At 38.8% G+C, this 15,710-nt stretch overlaps 1 protein-coding gene across 3 annotated transcripts in view; it reads left to right on the forward strand.

Annotated features, from left to right (window-relative positions):
- Positions 1-761: 761 nt before the first annotated feature.
- ORC5 (origin recognition complex subunit 5) overlaps positions 762-15,710 on the forward strand; it is a 75,482-nt gene continuing 60,533 nt past the window's right edge. The window contains exons 1-5 of one of the 3 annotated variants that reach the window (XM_054080246.1): positions 762-827; positions 4,573-4,707; positions 6,252-6,344; positions 9,552-9,746; positions 14,103-14,177. In XM_054080246.1, coding sequence (XP_053936221.1) covers positions 4,597-4,707; positions 6,252-6,344; positions 9,552-9,746; positions 14,103-14,177 — 474 coding nt within the window. In that variant the 5' untranslated portion in view covers positions 762-827; positions 4,573-4,596. Of the gene's footprint in view, positions 828-911; positions 1,192-4,572; positions 4,708-6,251; positions 6,345-9,551; positions 9,747-14,102; positions 14,178-15,710 lie in introns of those variants that run through there. The other 2 variants (XM_054080267.1, XM_054080257.1) reach the window with 2 other exon arrangements.

Here is a 15,710-nt window from a genome sequence, read left to right on the forward strand (position 1 = left end):
GACTCAACCATCTCCCTGGGCAGTCTGTTCCAGTGACTGAGAACACTTTTGGTGAAGAAATTTTTCCTGATGTCTAATCTGAACCTCCCCTGGTGCAGCTTAAGGCCATCCCCTCTCATCCTATTGCCTGTCACTTGAGAGAAGAGATCAACATGCTCCCCTCTACAACCTCCTTTCAGGTAGTTGTAGACAGTGATAAGGTCTCCCCTCAGCCCCCTCTTCTCCAGGCTAAACAACCTCCGTTCCCTCAGCCGCTCCTCATAAGACTTGTTCTCCAGCTCCTTCACCAGCTTCGTTGCTCTTCTCTGGACACGCTCCAGAGCCTCAATGTCTGTCTCGTAGTGAGGGGCCCAAACTCAACACAGTATTTGAGGTGCAGCCTCACTAATGCCGAGCGCAGGGGCAGAATCCCTCCCCTGCTCCTGCTGGCCGCACCATTGCTCACACAAGCCAAGATGCCATTAGCCTTTTTGGCCACCTGGGCCACTGCTGACTCATATTCAGCCGCTGCCAAGCAACACCCCGGGCCCTTCTCTGCCAGGCAGCTCTCCAGCCACCCTTCCCCACGCCTGTAGCACTGCATGCTGGTGTGTCCCAAGCGCAGCCCCAGACCCTCCTCCCTACTACCTCCACCCCCACCTCCCCCCAGCAGGGCCCAGCAGCTTCGCTCCGCTACGGCGCGTGCGCGCGGGGCTCGGGGAGGGGGCGTGGCCGTGCGCTTGCGTGCCCGCGCGCCCGGCCGGGAGTGGGCGGGGCTGGGGCGGGGCCGTCCGCGTGCGCAAGGCGCGCCGGCGGGAAGCGGCGCGTGGGCGGCGCGGGAAGCGCGGGTGAGGCGGGCGGAGCGGTTGGAGCGCGGGGACGGGGGTGGTTTCTTCTGTTTGCGTGGCGAGGGGCGAGAGGCGAAAGGCGAAAGGACGAGAGCCCTTCCAGGTGGGCATTGGCGAGGGGCGCGCGGTGCCGCCCACTGCCCCCCGCTGCCCGCCCGGTCCTTGCCGCCCTCGGGGCTTCGTTCCGCCTCGGCCGAGCAGAACCGCGCTCGGATCGGTCCCCCCCGTGCTGCGGTGTAGAAAGCCAAGCCGAGTGCAGGTGTTGCGGGAGCAACGAACTGAGTGTCCTCGTAAATCGTCAGATCCAGCCGTGACGTCTAACTTGTGCTTTTGGTATCCTTGCTTGGACTCGGCTGGAAAGTAGGTGGGTTTTGTCCATCCTGGTGTGACCTGAGCCACGTTGATAAATGGCGGTTGTCTGAGCTGGTACATCTTATAGTGAGGTGTGCTTTGAGCTAGAGTAAATGCGTGTCTAAAAGAGGACCAGTTTTACAAAGAATAGTTCTGTGAGATAAGATAAGGAAGGGAGGAAGCCGCTTTGCTGCTGCGCTTGCAGAAAAGAACCGTTTTTTTGGCCGTGTTTTTACAAGTTTTGCTCTGTCGGGCTGGAGCACCTCCCATATGAGGACAGGCTGAGAGAGTTGGGGTTGTTCAGCCTGGTTCTCCAGGCTCCGAGGAGATCTTATAGCGACCTTCCAGTACATGAAGGGGCTGCAGGAAAGCTGGAGAGGGACTATTCAGAAAGGCTTGTAGTGATAGGACGAGGGGCATTGGGTATAAACTGGAGAGGGGCAAATTTAAACTAGACATCAGGAGGAATTTCTTCGCAATGACAGTGGTGAGGCTCGGGAACCGGTTGCCCAGGAAGTTGTGGCTGCCCCATCCCTGGAGGTGTTCAAGGCCAGGTTGGATGAGGTCTTGAACAACCTTTTCTGGAGGGAGGTGTTGGAACTGGATGATATTTGAGGTTCCTTCCAACCCAAACAATTCTATTGTTCTATGAATCTAAGTTTGGGCTGCACCCTCCCCCTAAGGTCAAAAGTTTACCAACGAGGAAGACTTAGAGCCTTGATCTTTGGATCTCTAGGAGGGGACCTCAAGGCCACTCAAGGGACCAACTACACATGTGACTGAGACATAGAGATATGTTAATGATGTCTTGAAAAAATGAATATGTAAAACATTTTCAGGACATGAAATGAATGTGCATAGATCTGTAACATAAAAGCCACACGATTTCCTTGCTCAATGTGCGTATTTGGAGGAGCAATTCCCCACCAGCACTGTAAATAAAGAATACCTGCTTAATAATGACCATCCAGTTGTTATTGAGTCATTATCTTGGAATCCTTACCCAGCTGCACGTATCCTCCCACTTCTGTGAGGAGCGCTAGAATGCAAAGGGGTTTGGAAGCTCCATCCTTTGAATCAACATATACAACCTCTGTGCAGCTATCGTCCTCCAGGAACATCCTGAAATCAAGATTTGGCTGATCTCAGCCCTCATGTCAGCATTGCCATTTAACCCAAATTTATTGCTTTGTGATCATGTTGCTCTAAACATCCTTTCTCTTGTACCACCCCTACGTAGAGTCAGCAGAGATGCGCGTTTTCATGCAGTGAGTTATATGTGTTCAGTGTAAGTTGACATGCTGGGGTGTTTGAGAAGCAAAGGGGGCTTGCAGATACAATGGGATCAACAGGTGATTCAACAGGCTTTTTTGGAGTGCAGATGGCTTCAGATAAGTTTTTATCTTATGTTTTACCTTATGTCTTTAGGTATGTTTAGGACATTTAGTCAAGCCCTATTCTCCTGTAGTCAGTGGAGCAAAAAAGCTGTCCTTTTTTTCTTTAATTGGGGCAAACTTTTCAGCCTTTTCTAAAACTACCTCTCTGCTTGTCCTCTATTTTGGAGCCTACTGACTAAGTTTTTTTCTTTTCATCCTTGATATTTATTTCTGCCTTACTTTTCAAGAGCAACCTTAATGAGGGTATTCAATTTTTCGTATCTTCATTCCATTTTGAATGGATACCTGAATAGACTGAGTGGACAGACCTGTTCAAAGCTGATCCTGCTGAACTGATAAAATGGACCCAGGCTATTTGTATGGTTGTTTGTATGGGAAATAATTTGCCCAATACCTGTGATTATGTGTTTATTTTTTTTCGATAGCTGCATTGCTTTGATTTTTCATAATGTACTATGTAATTGACTTGTTTATTTTCAGGTTGCTTCAGACTTAGTTTCTTGATATCTATTGTAGTCATTGTTAGGCGTGCTATGATTACTTTCAAATGTATGTAATTTGAAGTGTTGAATTTCACTATGTTAGCATTATTTCTGCTATTGAGATTATCCTTTTTTTCCTTATTCCACTTGTTTTCCTATTGATGATTCTACAATCCCAATTTTTACTTCAGAAAACACGGAAGGCGAAGTTTAAAAATAAAAGCAAAAATCTTTCCTCAAATGTATTTATGCAAATACTTATTAGAGTTTGGTCCCAAACCGAACTTGAATGTCCATAAATGCATTTGTATTTATGAACCTCATTGTAGCCCAATAGCTGTCAGTGCAGCCCAATATTGCTTTTTTTTTTCTTCAGAACAGTTTGTTTTCTGTTTCCCATGCTATTTCTGATCTCCTACTGTTAACCTAATCTTTTCTGATGTGGCATTGTATTTATGTTCAGCATAACATCTGGCTGTAAATATTTATATTTAACTGTGTTTGGAGTGCTTTGCTTTGTTTGTTATCTTTGTTTTGATAACTTTACGTATATTCCTATCCGTGGATGAGATACCTTTCTTGCGCAACTTGAATTCCCAAACTTTTTTTTTGAGTGTCAAGTTATATTATATTTGACAAAGCTTGTGAGGATGTTTCAGATCTCTCTCAGCATGTTGTTAACAGCAGAGGCTAATGTTACGGTCTTTTCAGCAATTCTAGAAGCTGCAGGCAAAGTAGTATCTTTGAGGTGTTTTTCTGTGTTCCGTCACTAAAATCCAGCCTTTCCAGTGTTTAGGCAATCAATACCCTTGGTCTTCCTTGACTAGTCCTTGTCTGAAAGGTAGACTGTAATTAGTATTACAGCTTTATTTAGTTGGTTTGGGTTCCTGCTGGTTTAGTTGGTTTGGGTTTTTAAGGAGTACTTCCAGTCTTTATCATCAGCTGGATTTTCTTCATACGCCTCAGCTGCTTTTAAGCTGGGGTAAGCATTTCTGGTAGCGTGTCAAGAGCCATTATTTTGTCATTTTCATCTTTCCTTATGCCCTACCTCTTCTCTGTTACTTGTAAATCCTAGTTTATTGGCTGTCCAGGGAGGTGATGATCTGTGACTAATCTACCTTCTTCATTTTATTCCCTTGCTACTTTTATAAAACCATATAAAGCCATAACTATATATGTATTTCTCCAGTTAACTAAACTATGATGAGTCTTTGTTATATTGGCTTGCTCACAGTCTCTATGCCTTTCGCTTTTTATTTGAGTTTTTGGATTCTGTCTGGCTTGAAAATGTCTATATAATGCTTTACATAGTAAATTTGGATTTTGATGAAGTCTCTTAAAGTATCATAATTATACCATTATCCTGAGCTAGAATGTCTGTGATTAGATTTTGTATCAATTCCCACTCATTTTGTTCCTTTTGTTTATATGACAACAAATGCTAATGAAAACATTTTATTTTCCGGATCACTTTATTTCTTGTCTCTGCACCTCAAATGGAACCTGTGTATTTAGGTGGCTAACCACAGGAACATCAAAATGCCTAATCTTGAACATCCAGCGTACCCAGCGGCTACACTGCTTCAGCTGGAAAGTTTGGTGCCTTGTCGAGAATCCCAGGTGTCCATGTTGCTGTCAATATTTGGAGAGGTAACACTTTTTATATTGTATGTTTTAATAGAACAGATACATTTTGCTGTCTTGGAGGGGATAGCAGAAAGTTTAAGGGCATTTTTGTGATGTTGTTATATCCCTTTTTTGGTTGTCGTTTTGTGGGTTGGTTGGTGTGGTTTTTTTTCTTTGTTACCCATCTTTATCATTAGTGTTTGGTGGATAGATTCTGAAAAGTTTGAAGGTTGAAAACAATTTTGCAGCTGGAGAGACTCAAAACACATTTTCAGCTATTTGTGCCTTTCTGCCTCGGAAGTTGGATTTTTCAATAACTGTTTAATTTTTACCAGTTTATACCAGTAAGTGGATCTGTCTTCTGTCCAAAGTTCTGTTTTGTTTTGTTCTTTTTTTTTTCCTGCAGTGGCAGTGTAGATATTCTGTTTGGTTTTGACCTGTATTATGTAATTTCTGCATGCCTGAATTCTAAGTGCATGAAATTGATATGAATCTTAGTAGTTCTGGTTTTGGCCATAATATTTGGAAATTTGGCTTGTTAATTGATTCTGTTACTCTTTGGCAAATCTGCGGTAAAAGGTAATGGAGATTATCTGTGAACTTAAAAGCAGTTGATATATCCATTTACATTCAGTTAACAAAATGGAAATTAGTATCTGTTTCTGGTTCTGCCTTTAATTATAGATAATAATAATTTCATCAAATTACGGCATTTAAGTTTTATGTATTTGTTGCAAGCAGAGTGTCAACAAGTCTTCTAAAAGAGAAACTTAAATTCTTTTTAAATATGCAGGTTAGAACATCTAGAATATCTTCTAGGGTACCTTCATCTTGAATTAGTTGAATATCCTTGCTTCGTAAAGTTTTTTGTCAAATTCATTTCTGTATTTTTTAAAATCGGGGTACAAGATTCTTAGGAATTAGGAAACCACAAAAAAAAAAAACCCTATTAAGAATGAAATAGAAGGAACAAGTTAATTATTTTATTTGCATCTTAAAATAATCCATGAAATACGCAGCATCAGTACCATTAAGTAGAGGTTTTATATCAAATAGTGCTTTCTGAGAGAAGTGTGAACTGCTTTACCCTCTCCTCCACTAAACTGTTTAGTTGCTTTCTGTTTGATGCTTATGGAGACGAAACCAGTTTATAGTATTTGCAGAAGTTAGGACAGTGGAGAAACTTGTAATTTATGCTTGCCAAGGTTTTGCTTGAGTTAGTTGACTACTTTGAATTAGAAGCCCACTGCTTTTCTCTTTTGGTGTGTGTTTTTGTTTAGTTGGTGGGCTTTTTGTTTGGTTTAGTTTTTCCATGAAAAGTGTATTCTCGTGTTATAGCAGTTTCACTGGTAGCTTTGTGGTTCTTGATTCTTGGGACTTAAACTCCCAGTGTTTCAGTGGGGATGAAACATGAATTGCAATCGCATTGGTTGCATAATAGTTGGTATACTTTAATGCCTCAGTTTAAAAGATAACTTTTCTTTTGGGAGAAAGCGTCATTGATAAATCTCTTCTCTGTCAAAAGAAAAATAACAATAATTGAAACAGCAACAACTTTTTTACCCTAGCGTCAGCAGTTTAGTTTTCCATCCATCTTTATCTATGGACATACGTCTAGTGGAAAGACCTATGTGATGAAGACTCTTCTGAACACCTTAAAGGTAAGAATGTTCACAGTGGATATTGAATTTAGAATTTATTTCTAACAGGTGGTGCTTCAAACTATCTTCTGCTTTCTCAAAAGGGTTTGTTTCCTCAGCCATTTCTGCCTTCTTGATTCATCTCCTCCACTTCCTGTGTGATAAACACATTGCTCTTCTCACTAGTGCACTTAGGATAAAACCTAAGGAGTTGTACATACTGAGATATAACATAAATCATAGTAACTTTTCTAAGAAAGTTTTTCCTTTTCTAAGAAATGGGAAAAAAGAACCTAAATTTTGTTCAGGTCTTTAAAAGGGACTTAAACTGACATAGCTCCCCTGGCAAGTAAGGAATCATCCCCTTACGATGATCCAGTTCAATCTAGAGTCGCTTACACTATACCTTTTTTAGTCTTCTTGTAATTCTATGGAAACTAATTTTACCTGTACATGAAGAATAGCGAGAAGAGCTTGCAGTTGTGGAATTCTATTTGTTATGTGTTAACAAACTAATTTTAATTATATTCAGGTGGATGTATATGATTTATTTAAGTGTCGGTGTGAGAAATGAAACCTCGTAAAGTTGTTAAAAACATTCAAAGCAAACATCAAAGCAAACATCCAAGCTATATATGTTTGCTGAAAAAATGAGTCTGAGATGGTGACGTTACTGGCTGAATGCCAGGCAACTGACATTCTTCTTGATACTGAAAGGGTTTTTTTACGCATTATGGAAGAATGTTGTATTCATTGCAGGAAATTTGATTAGTTCCAATCAACCCTTTTGTGGAAGCACGAAAATCTTTCTTTCACTTTGAGTTCTAAAAGCTTGGACCAATGTTGCATAGGAACAATTGATTTAATTTGGATTTAATTCTGGAACAATAAACAATTATTGTTTTGCTTAATGAATTGGCTCTAACTAGCCCTTTTTAGTATTATATGTTCAGAACCTGTTTGAAAATATCAATTTTGTGCACTTCAACTTATTCTAGATCCTTCAAACATAGCTTGACCTGCATCAGAAATCAAAAACCTCAAGAAACAGGATGTCATTCACAGTTTCTAGTGTAATAAAATTAATTCTCCTGGTGTATTTATGTTTACTAAGCGTGGCATTGCCAGGCGTTTTGCTGCCATGCCAGTTCTGTTGCTGTATCCTCTTGTATGAGTATTGTTTTTGGAAAAGTTAGGACTGCATGCTCTTTTTTGGCTTCGCCATCTAACATAAACTTTGTTTGGATTCCTGTTCTTAGAACAAAGTGCAGGAATAAGTAAGAAGTAGGTCAAGTACAACTGATAAGGCAGATATTGTCCCAATACTTGAAGTGGAAGCTACTGAGAATTCATTGTATGGAATTGAATTTGGAGCCTTGTATTCTGAGGAAGCTGGGACTACAAACTCTTGCCCTCAGCTTTAAGGAATAAACCTACTTTAATGCTGTCTACTGGCAGATGATTTTATATACTTGATGACTAGTACTGGAGTTGCTATATGTTGCTATTCTGAAGTAGGAACTTTCTCAGGATGTAGTAGGTCTTTGTGGCTGAATCCATGTTTCTTAGAAAAATAGTTTTCTGTGATGTCAAGAAGTATAGCCTTAAGTCCATTGCAGCATCTCTCTGATCAGTGCTGACAGAAGACTATTAACTAGTAAAGCAGACCTGTTAGTGCCTATGTTTTTGTCAGTCATGTACTTGGAATTTAAATCCAATGGTAGGTTCCTACTTCATGCCTAAACCAATAAATTTCCACTTGTGTGTTCTTACAGCCCTGATAATTCAGGCACGTCCAGAGTGCACTTACCACATATCTGCAGGACTGGGTTTTATGCAAAGCACAGTGATTTTGTCCCTTTCATTAGAAATTCTACACAGGGAGAAAGGTGTAAGACAGTGACTATGATGCTCTTTCATGCAGTAGACTTCTGTGTGATGCTCCTATTGTCCAGCATATCCAAAGATGTGGCCAGACCCTGAGAAGGAACGGGATTTGAGTGGCAGCTCTTTCTCCAGAAATTCCTGTTGCCAAATATAGATCTCTCCTACATAACGTGGCGTTGTGAATCACGTCTGAGACACCCGGTTTTCCTTCTGCTAAGGAGGTGCAGCACTTTGAATAGGTGCTTTTAGACAGTGCTTTCTTTTAATACTGTTCAAAATCATAAGAAAGCTTTTCATTACACGGTGTTTGAGTGGACTGCCAGCATACACCCACACTTTCCCTCATCTGCTGAATCATATGGCATATATTGTATTTTAAATAGAAAGACTGGAATGAAGTAATTAGATATTTTTTTTCTTGTTTGTTATACATGTATGCATTCCTGTATCAGAAGTTCAGTTTTACAAGTAATGCGTATGTATCCCAATGACTAATGTTTTCCAGAGGTTTTAACATTCAGTGTAAACAAGAGCATATGCCTTACCAGAAGAGTATGGAGCTATGCAAATAATCTCTTTCTTAAAAATAAAGTTGCTAGAAAATTGCCTTTTTTGCCTTATGTGGGTTTGCATACTGGTACAATTTTGTACTCTGTAGCATCTTTTACTTATAGACAAGTGACCTTAACTTTTCAATATTACTCAAGGAGTACTTAGGAGTATGTTTTGTGGATTGCCATAAAATGTATCTTGTACTCTATTTCTTTACATTCTCTTTACTCTGAAAAGATCTGGTTCTCTAAAAATCTTCTGCAAAAGCAGGCTTATTACAGATGTCTGATATAGAGACTTAAGCTCTATCATTCGTATGCAGTGAATGCCAAAAGCATTCAGAGTAGTTCTGGGGATTTTGTACCTACATTACTTTTTTTGTAGTATGACTTTGAGAAGTTCATGTTATGCAGATGCTGTAATTTTTAATGGACCATTTTATGATATTGTAATATGTTAAAATTGTCTAGCTTTTCTTTGATCTAAATGCTATTTAGTTTTCTTTCTTGTGTACTGCTCACAGTTTTTAAAAATAATTGGACGATAGAGTGTATACATCTTAAGGATTCGTCAGCTCTCTCTTTGCTTTGTGGTATATAATATTTTGACTAGATACATAAGTAATCATTCTTTTTTGGCAAGTTTTTTGTTTATCCACTGTTCTGTTGGCAGGGTGTGGTTTCTTCTATTGTCTCGTCTGGAAGAGAAAACTGATTTTGGAAAGTTTACAATGAAAAAGCCAAATAAAGTTGTGTCTTTTTTTTTTTTTTTTCTTTTAATACTCTTCAGCTTCCTCATGTGTTTGTGAACTGTGTGGAATACTTTACTTCACGACTTCTTTTAGAAGAAATTCTCATGCAGTTGCAAAGCTGTTCTGAGACTCAACAGACTTCTCATGTCCCTTGTGATAATTTCAGTGACTTTGTACGTCTGTTTAAACAAGCTGTTGCAAGTCGAGAGCTTCAAGATCAAACAGTATACATTGTAAGTAATTTTATTTTAGTGTTCTAGTTTCATTTTGATTAAGAGTTTGTGAGTGATTGTTGTCAATAATTTGTATGTGAAATGTGTTCATTGTAGATCAATTTTCACAAAATTTCCCTGTGGACCTAATTCAGAATCTGTTGATACTATTTAGATTCTTTCCACTGCTGTACTGGCTTTAGGTAAGGTTCTGTGTTTTTCCTGGTTTTAGAACTTTATACACAAAAGCTGTATAGCATGACTAAAACATAAATTATACCTCATAGTTAAATTAGGTCTGTAATACTATTACAAAATCTTTAAATAGGGAGCCTGTATTTTTTTTATAATTGTGAAGTCTAGCTTGGCTGTTTCCTTGTAAAGACAGCTTCACAAATGAGAAAGCAAAGGTGGGAAGCAGGGCAGAAGTGAATTATGGAGCATGCAAATGACAAGAATTGATTGACTAAGATTAAAGTTAGAAGTTGTATTAAGGAACTGAAATGCATAACTTCTTTTGTAAAAGTGCTGTTGAAATGTTATATCCTCAGTTTATATCTTCACCTGTTGCCCTCAGAGACAAGAACTGTGGTTTAAAATTAAGATGGAAAAAGTCACTGCAATGAAAAATCCGATTATATACTCACACAGAGCAAACATGAAGTCCACGGAAAAATAAGACGACTTTGGATTACAGGAGTGATTGAACCAATTTAGTACTAGAAGACTAGGATTTGTTTTTTTTTTTTTTTCCCTGTGATAATCTTAAATACCTAAAAGAGACAAAATTTGCATAGAATCATAGAATCACTAGATTGGAAAAGACCACCAGGATCATAGAGTCCAACCATTCCTATCAACCAATAAACCATGTCCCTGAGCACCTGATCTACCTGTCTTTTAAATACCTCCAGGGATAGTGACTCAACCACTTCCTTGGGCAGCCTCTGCCAGTGCCCAATGACCCTTTCTGTGAAAAATTTTTTCCTGATGTCCAGCCTGAACCTCCCCTGGCAGAGCTTGAGGCCATTTCCCCTTGTCCTGTCCCCTGTCACGTGGGAGAAGAGGCCAGCTCCCTCCTCTCCACAACCTCCTTTCAGGTAGTTGTGGAGAGCAATGAGGTCTCCCCTTAGCCTCCTCCAGGCTAAACAACTCCAGTTACCTCAGCTGCTCCTCATAAGACTTGTTCTCCAGCTCCTTCACCAGCTTCGTTGTTCCTCTCTGGACACGCTCCAGAGCCTCAACATCCTCCTTGTGGTGAGGGGCCCAGAACTGAACATAGGATTTGAGGTGTGGTCTCACCGGTGCTGAGTACAGGGACAGAATCACTTCCCTGGTCCTTCTGGCCATGCCATTTCTGATACAAGCCAAGATGCTATTGGCCTTGGCCACCTGGGCACACTGCTGGCTCATGTTCAGTCGGCTGTCTACCAACACCCCCAGGTCCTTCTCCTCCAGGCAGCTTTCTGGCCACTCTTCCCCCAGTCTGTAGCACTGCACAGGGTTGTTGTTCCCCAAGTGCAGGACACGGCATTTGGCCTTGTTGAACCTCATGCCATTGGTCTCAGCCCAGCGGTCCAGCCTGACATCTTTAACACCATTTTAAGGGATGAACATAAAACCAAATTCCAGGCATACAAGAAGTCTGAAGAAAGTATGTAGACTCCATAAAAACATTTTTTACTAGCTCTCAGTTAGTTGAACAAAATCTTTTATTTTAAGAATACGAACGCTGTAGCATTGGTGAGTTGTAACTAGGTGCACTATAGACTGAAATTTCAGCCCAGCAGTAGGCGTTATGTGCTTTTTAAAAAAGGTCAAATTGATTATTTAAGAAAACATGAAATTGGTTCAGGATGGAAAGCTTCGTGACCCTGAGTAATCACTCTGCATGTTTCTTGCTGCAGTCAGTGGGCTTACTGCTTTGCTTTTTTTTCTGGTTAAACAAGAAGGTCATAATTACACTGAACATTCTTCATTCTGTTTCACAGATTGTAGTTAAATAAGCTTTATTTCCACTTAAAAATACCTATCCACTGAGTTAAAAAACTTCATATTATATTTAGTGGAAACAATACTACCTTGATTTCCTACAGCTCATGAGGTTAATAAATGTGACATACTTCTTAAAAACTGAATGAGGAAGAAATGTACCAGTACTTACAATAGATAGGAAGTTATACATTGATAATTCATTTGAATTTACCTTTTAACATTTTTGTAAGAACAAAATTTAGCACTAGAATAAGCTTTAGGGAATTTCACAAAATATTTTATTTAGTAAAATTTTACTTTCAGATTAATATTAGAATTAAAAAACTTTTCCACATCAGGAAAGAATGTTTCGTGTGTTACATGCAAATTAGTATTGCTCAGAAAATTAGAAAGTTCTTGAACAATGGTTATAGAAAGCAAACCATTAAATACCTACAAAAGTTCAATTGTGTCACATAAATAGTTGCTGAATCAGAAGAATTAAGTTAGTATTTCAGTTCTGTTCTGCATGGGAACAGACAGGAATGGGAGAAATCAATTCATGTATATTAGCCTGTGTCACCTGGATTTATTGTAGAGTGGTTTAAATTGAGACTGATGGAAGACCAGCATGTATGGTAGTAACGTAAACTGTCAATGCTAATTTATTCTTTTTCATTGCAGTAGTAAATAATGTAATATATCAGCCCAATTACCTCAGAACAAATTAAGATAAATGTTTACTTTCAAGCAAAGGATTCTAAATGTTTCTCTTAACCCAAGCATAGGTGCTGAATGCTTGTGATTACTTATGAAAAATGAACTAATTCATTCTAACTACCTGAAAAATTGGAACTGATACAACTTGTAGGCGTTCATACATTTACAATATTTAGCACCTTACAGAAGTAAGAATCTGCTGTTTTTAATGAAAGTCAGCAGGCAGTTCTAAAATGTATAGTTTTTTACAAAAGCTGAAGGGAGACTAATCTATATTAAACAAAAGTATAAGGCATGGATTTATAGGCCTGTGGATGGGCTGTTTTTTTGTGAATCACTTGACATATTTCACAAGCCAGGGCAACAGTATATATTCTTTCCTGTAAGAAGAAGCTCTAGTTTGTTTCTCACTTAAATAAAAGATCTACTTGGGTCAAGACCTTAAAGCATTGTATTCAAAGGCTGCATGTCACTGGATCTAATAAGTAGTATTTTATTAGTAAAAATATGTAGCCTCTATTTGGTCAATGATGTAAAGCAGGCTTTAGCCCTGAAGCTGTTTATTATAGAAACCAAATGCAGATGTCTATATAAAATCATATATTGTATATAGTTTTAAATAAATTCACAAAAAGTGTGAGCTGTTGCAGAGATACCGTTCCCTCAGTTTTTTTTCCTGTACTGTGTGATTTTTTTGAAATGCTGTTTTCATAAAATGTTTCTTGGTTGTCCACATAAAATTCTTTATTTCTCTGTAGGCAACAGATATGATAGATGTCTTAATGTTTTGGTGTGGGGAAAAAGTAAAAGGATAGAAAAATACAATTTTCTAGGGACCTATATTTTCTCTTTCAACAGCAGTAATTCAAAAGAAGTAATGAACTTCAGAATTTAGATTTATATTGCAAGTAGTAAATAAAACACTTAAAGAAATGTTTCTATTCACATTTTTTCATTCCTGACAGGATTTTAAGTGTACTGGGAATAGGATTTTTTTGCCAAAGATTATCCATGCCTGTTTTCATGCTCCTTTTTTTCCTTTAAGTTCTAAAATACATTAGTTGTTTAGATAGTGTTTCCTATTTAATCTGTACATATGCCGTGTATTGGTCAGTGCTATGCCAGATTTACAGTCAGTAAAATCCTGTAAATTTCCAGGCTTCAAAGGATGGCAAGAAAAATTTCTGTCCAAATTCAGTTATGTGAATTCTAGACTATAACTAACTTTTTCAGAAAGAAAAGCTGGTAGTTTTAAAAATCATTTCATAGTGGGAGGAGATAGCTCTCCTACAGTAAGCAAGTTGATATAGTTCTGCAGTAATATGCGTAGTTCTTTTTAATACATAATTTTGGACAAAAATAGCAACCATTGAAACCTCAAAAGTTGTCATCACTTTGTCAGTGGTATTCTCGACTGGTGTACTATGTTTTAATTCTTACTGCCATGAGGCATGAGAACGTAGCTTGTCTAGGGATTGTGTCTGGTTTTAGGTGGCAGAGCTGTGTGGGTAGAATGGAAGTACCTGAAGCAATAATCTTTCTGGTGTTGCTTGTTAAAGGTGGTTTCTGCTGTCTAAGAGCCATTGTTGAAAGGAGTTTCTGGCAGCTAAGAGTTAATTTTAAATCCATATCCAAATGGGAGGTGACATTGTCTATATAACTTGACCATTGTTTTGTTAAAAGGTATTGGATAGAGCAGAGCAGCTGAGGGAAATGGAAGCAAACATCCTGCCAGCATTTCTTAGGCTTCAAGAGTTGGTAAGTGTCTAGAAAAAAATTAATGTCTTTCCCACATAATGAAAGTAACTGAATGTGGTATTTGTCCACATAGGCTCACAGATCAAGAAAATTGATTCTTTAGATGAGAAAAATTGCAAAATTAGTCTCCTCTCTCAAATAAGCAACTGGCAGTGTTCAAAACTAGAAACCAAACCAGAGTTTAAACTGGCAGATTTTTCTTAAACTCTTATTTTTTTAAAAAAAATTCTGTTTAGCAATATCTTCTTTTACAATATCTGGTATGATGTAGATTCTTTGGAGGGTGATGTCACATCCATAGCTGTCTTTTCTAGAATGTTTGTTTCTAAGGAGAATGTGAAAATTTTCTATTCTTCATTTGAAATGTTTTAATAATTGCAGAAAAAGATCTCAAGGAGGCTGTAATCTAGAAGGTGAAGCTTTGGCATAGCTTCTGTTGGCTTGGTACAAATAAATAAATAAAACCCCTTCTAGAGTTTGTAGGATGTTTGTGTGGGAATCCAAAGTCGTCTCTGAGTCAGCTGCTGATTAAGAGAGCTTAACCACATTGAGTGAATTCAGCATCTGAAGTGTGAATTTGCAACTTGGGAAACATTTGTCTTCCTCAAGCTTGTCCCATGTAAAACTTCAAAACATTGCACTGTGGCTTGCTTGAGGATGGTCAGTAGACCACCTGCTATTTAATTGTGGCTGAAGCTGATCCGCTCATCAGCTGTGAATGTGCTTTATGATGGTAGATTTGTTACAATTCTACTGGAACTATACCATAGTGTGTTTCTGATTGGAGTAAACTGCTGTATCTTTCCCTCTCTCACTTCTGAAGTATCAAAGCTTATGCCTTGGAATGAGGAAAAATGGTGTGTTCTCTGAAAAGAAACTGAAGACAAAACAGAGGGATGGTGGTGCTTTGAAATGTCTGAACATCTAAATAGCTGTAATTATACTTATCTCAAGACTTTTGTGTGGTACTCTTAATCTTCTGGTGACATTGATTTCTCTACTGAATGAAGACTGATTCACAGCTGTGTTCTTAATCCTTGCAGCTGCTGCATTTTCTGGCTTTCTGTCTGTTCTGTCCATGTTCTGGATTTTGCTGCCCCTGAAGCAGAAACAGTCTGTCTGACAGAGAGAAAGAAGGAAAACTTAGGCTTATGATTGCTGTTCAGGGACCAAAAAAAAGAAGCATAGGCTAAGCTAGAGAAACACCCTTCAATTCAAAAGTAACCTTCAAGTAAGTTTGTCAGCTTTCCTGGGCGCTGAGATTCCAGTTGTCTAAATTCTGGATTCTGGACTGTAGCTTTGTAAAACTGTTGTGCAGCTGATGTTGCAGTGGAATGTAGGAGCAAATCTGCTGTGTCACTTCCTTTCCTGGAGTGAAAGGAGACAAGAAACTTCATTAGTGGTGAAAGGTTTTATGAAACTGTGGGATTGTTGGTCAAGAGTGGGTCATAGGATGCTTGATTTCTGTGAGGATTGTAGTGGGAAGTACTCAAGTTTTTTCATATTGGAAAATCTCTCAGGAACTGAACTGAA

The sequence above is a fragment of the Cuculus canorus genome, chromosome 1 (genome assembly GCF_017976375.1).
Source record: "Cuculus canorus isolate bCucCan1 chromosome 1, bCucCan1.pri, whole genome shotgun sequence".
NCBI lineage: Eukaryota > Metazoa > Chordata > Aves > Cuculiformes > Cuculidae > Cuculus > Cuculus canorus.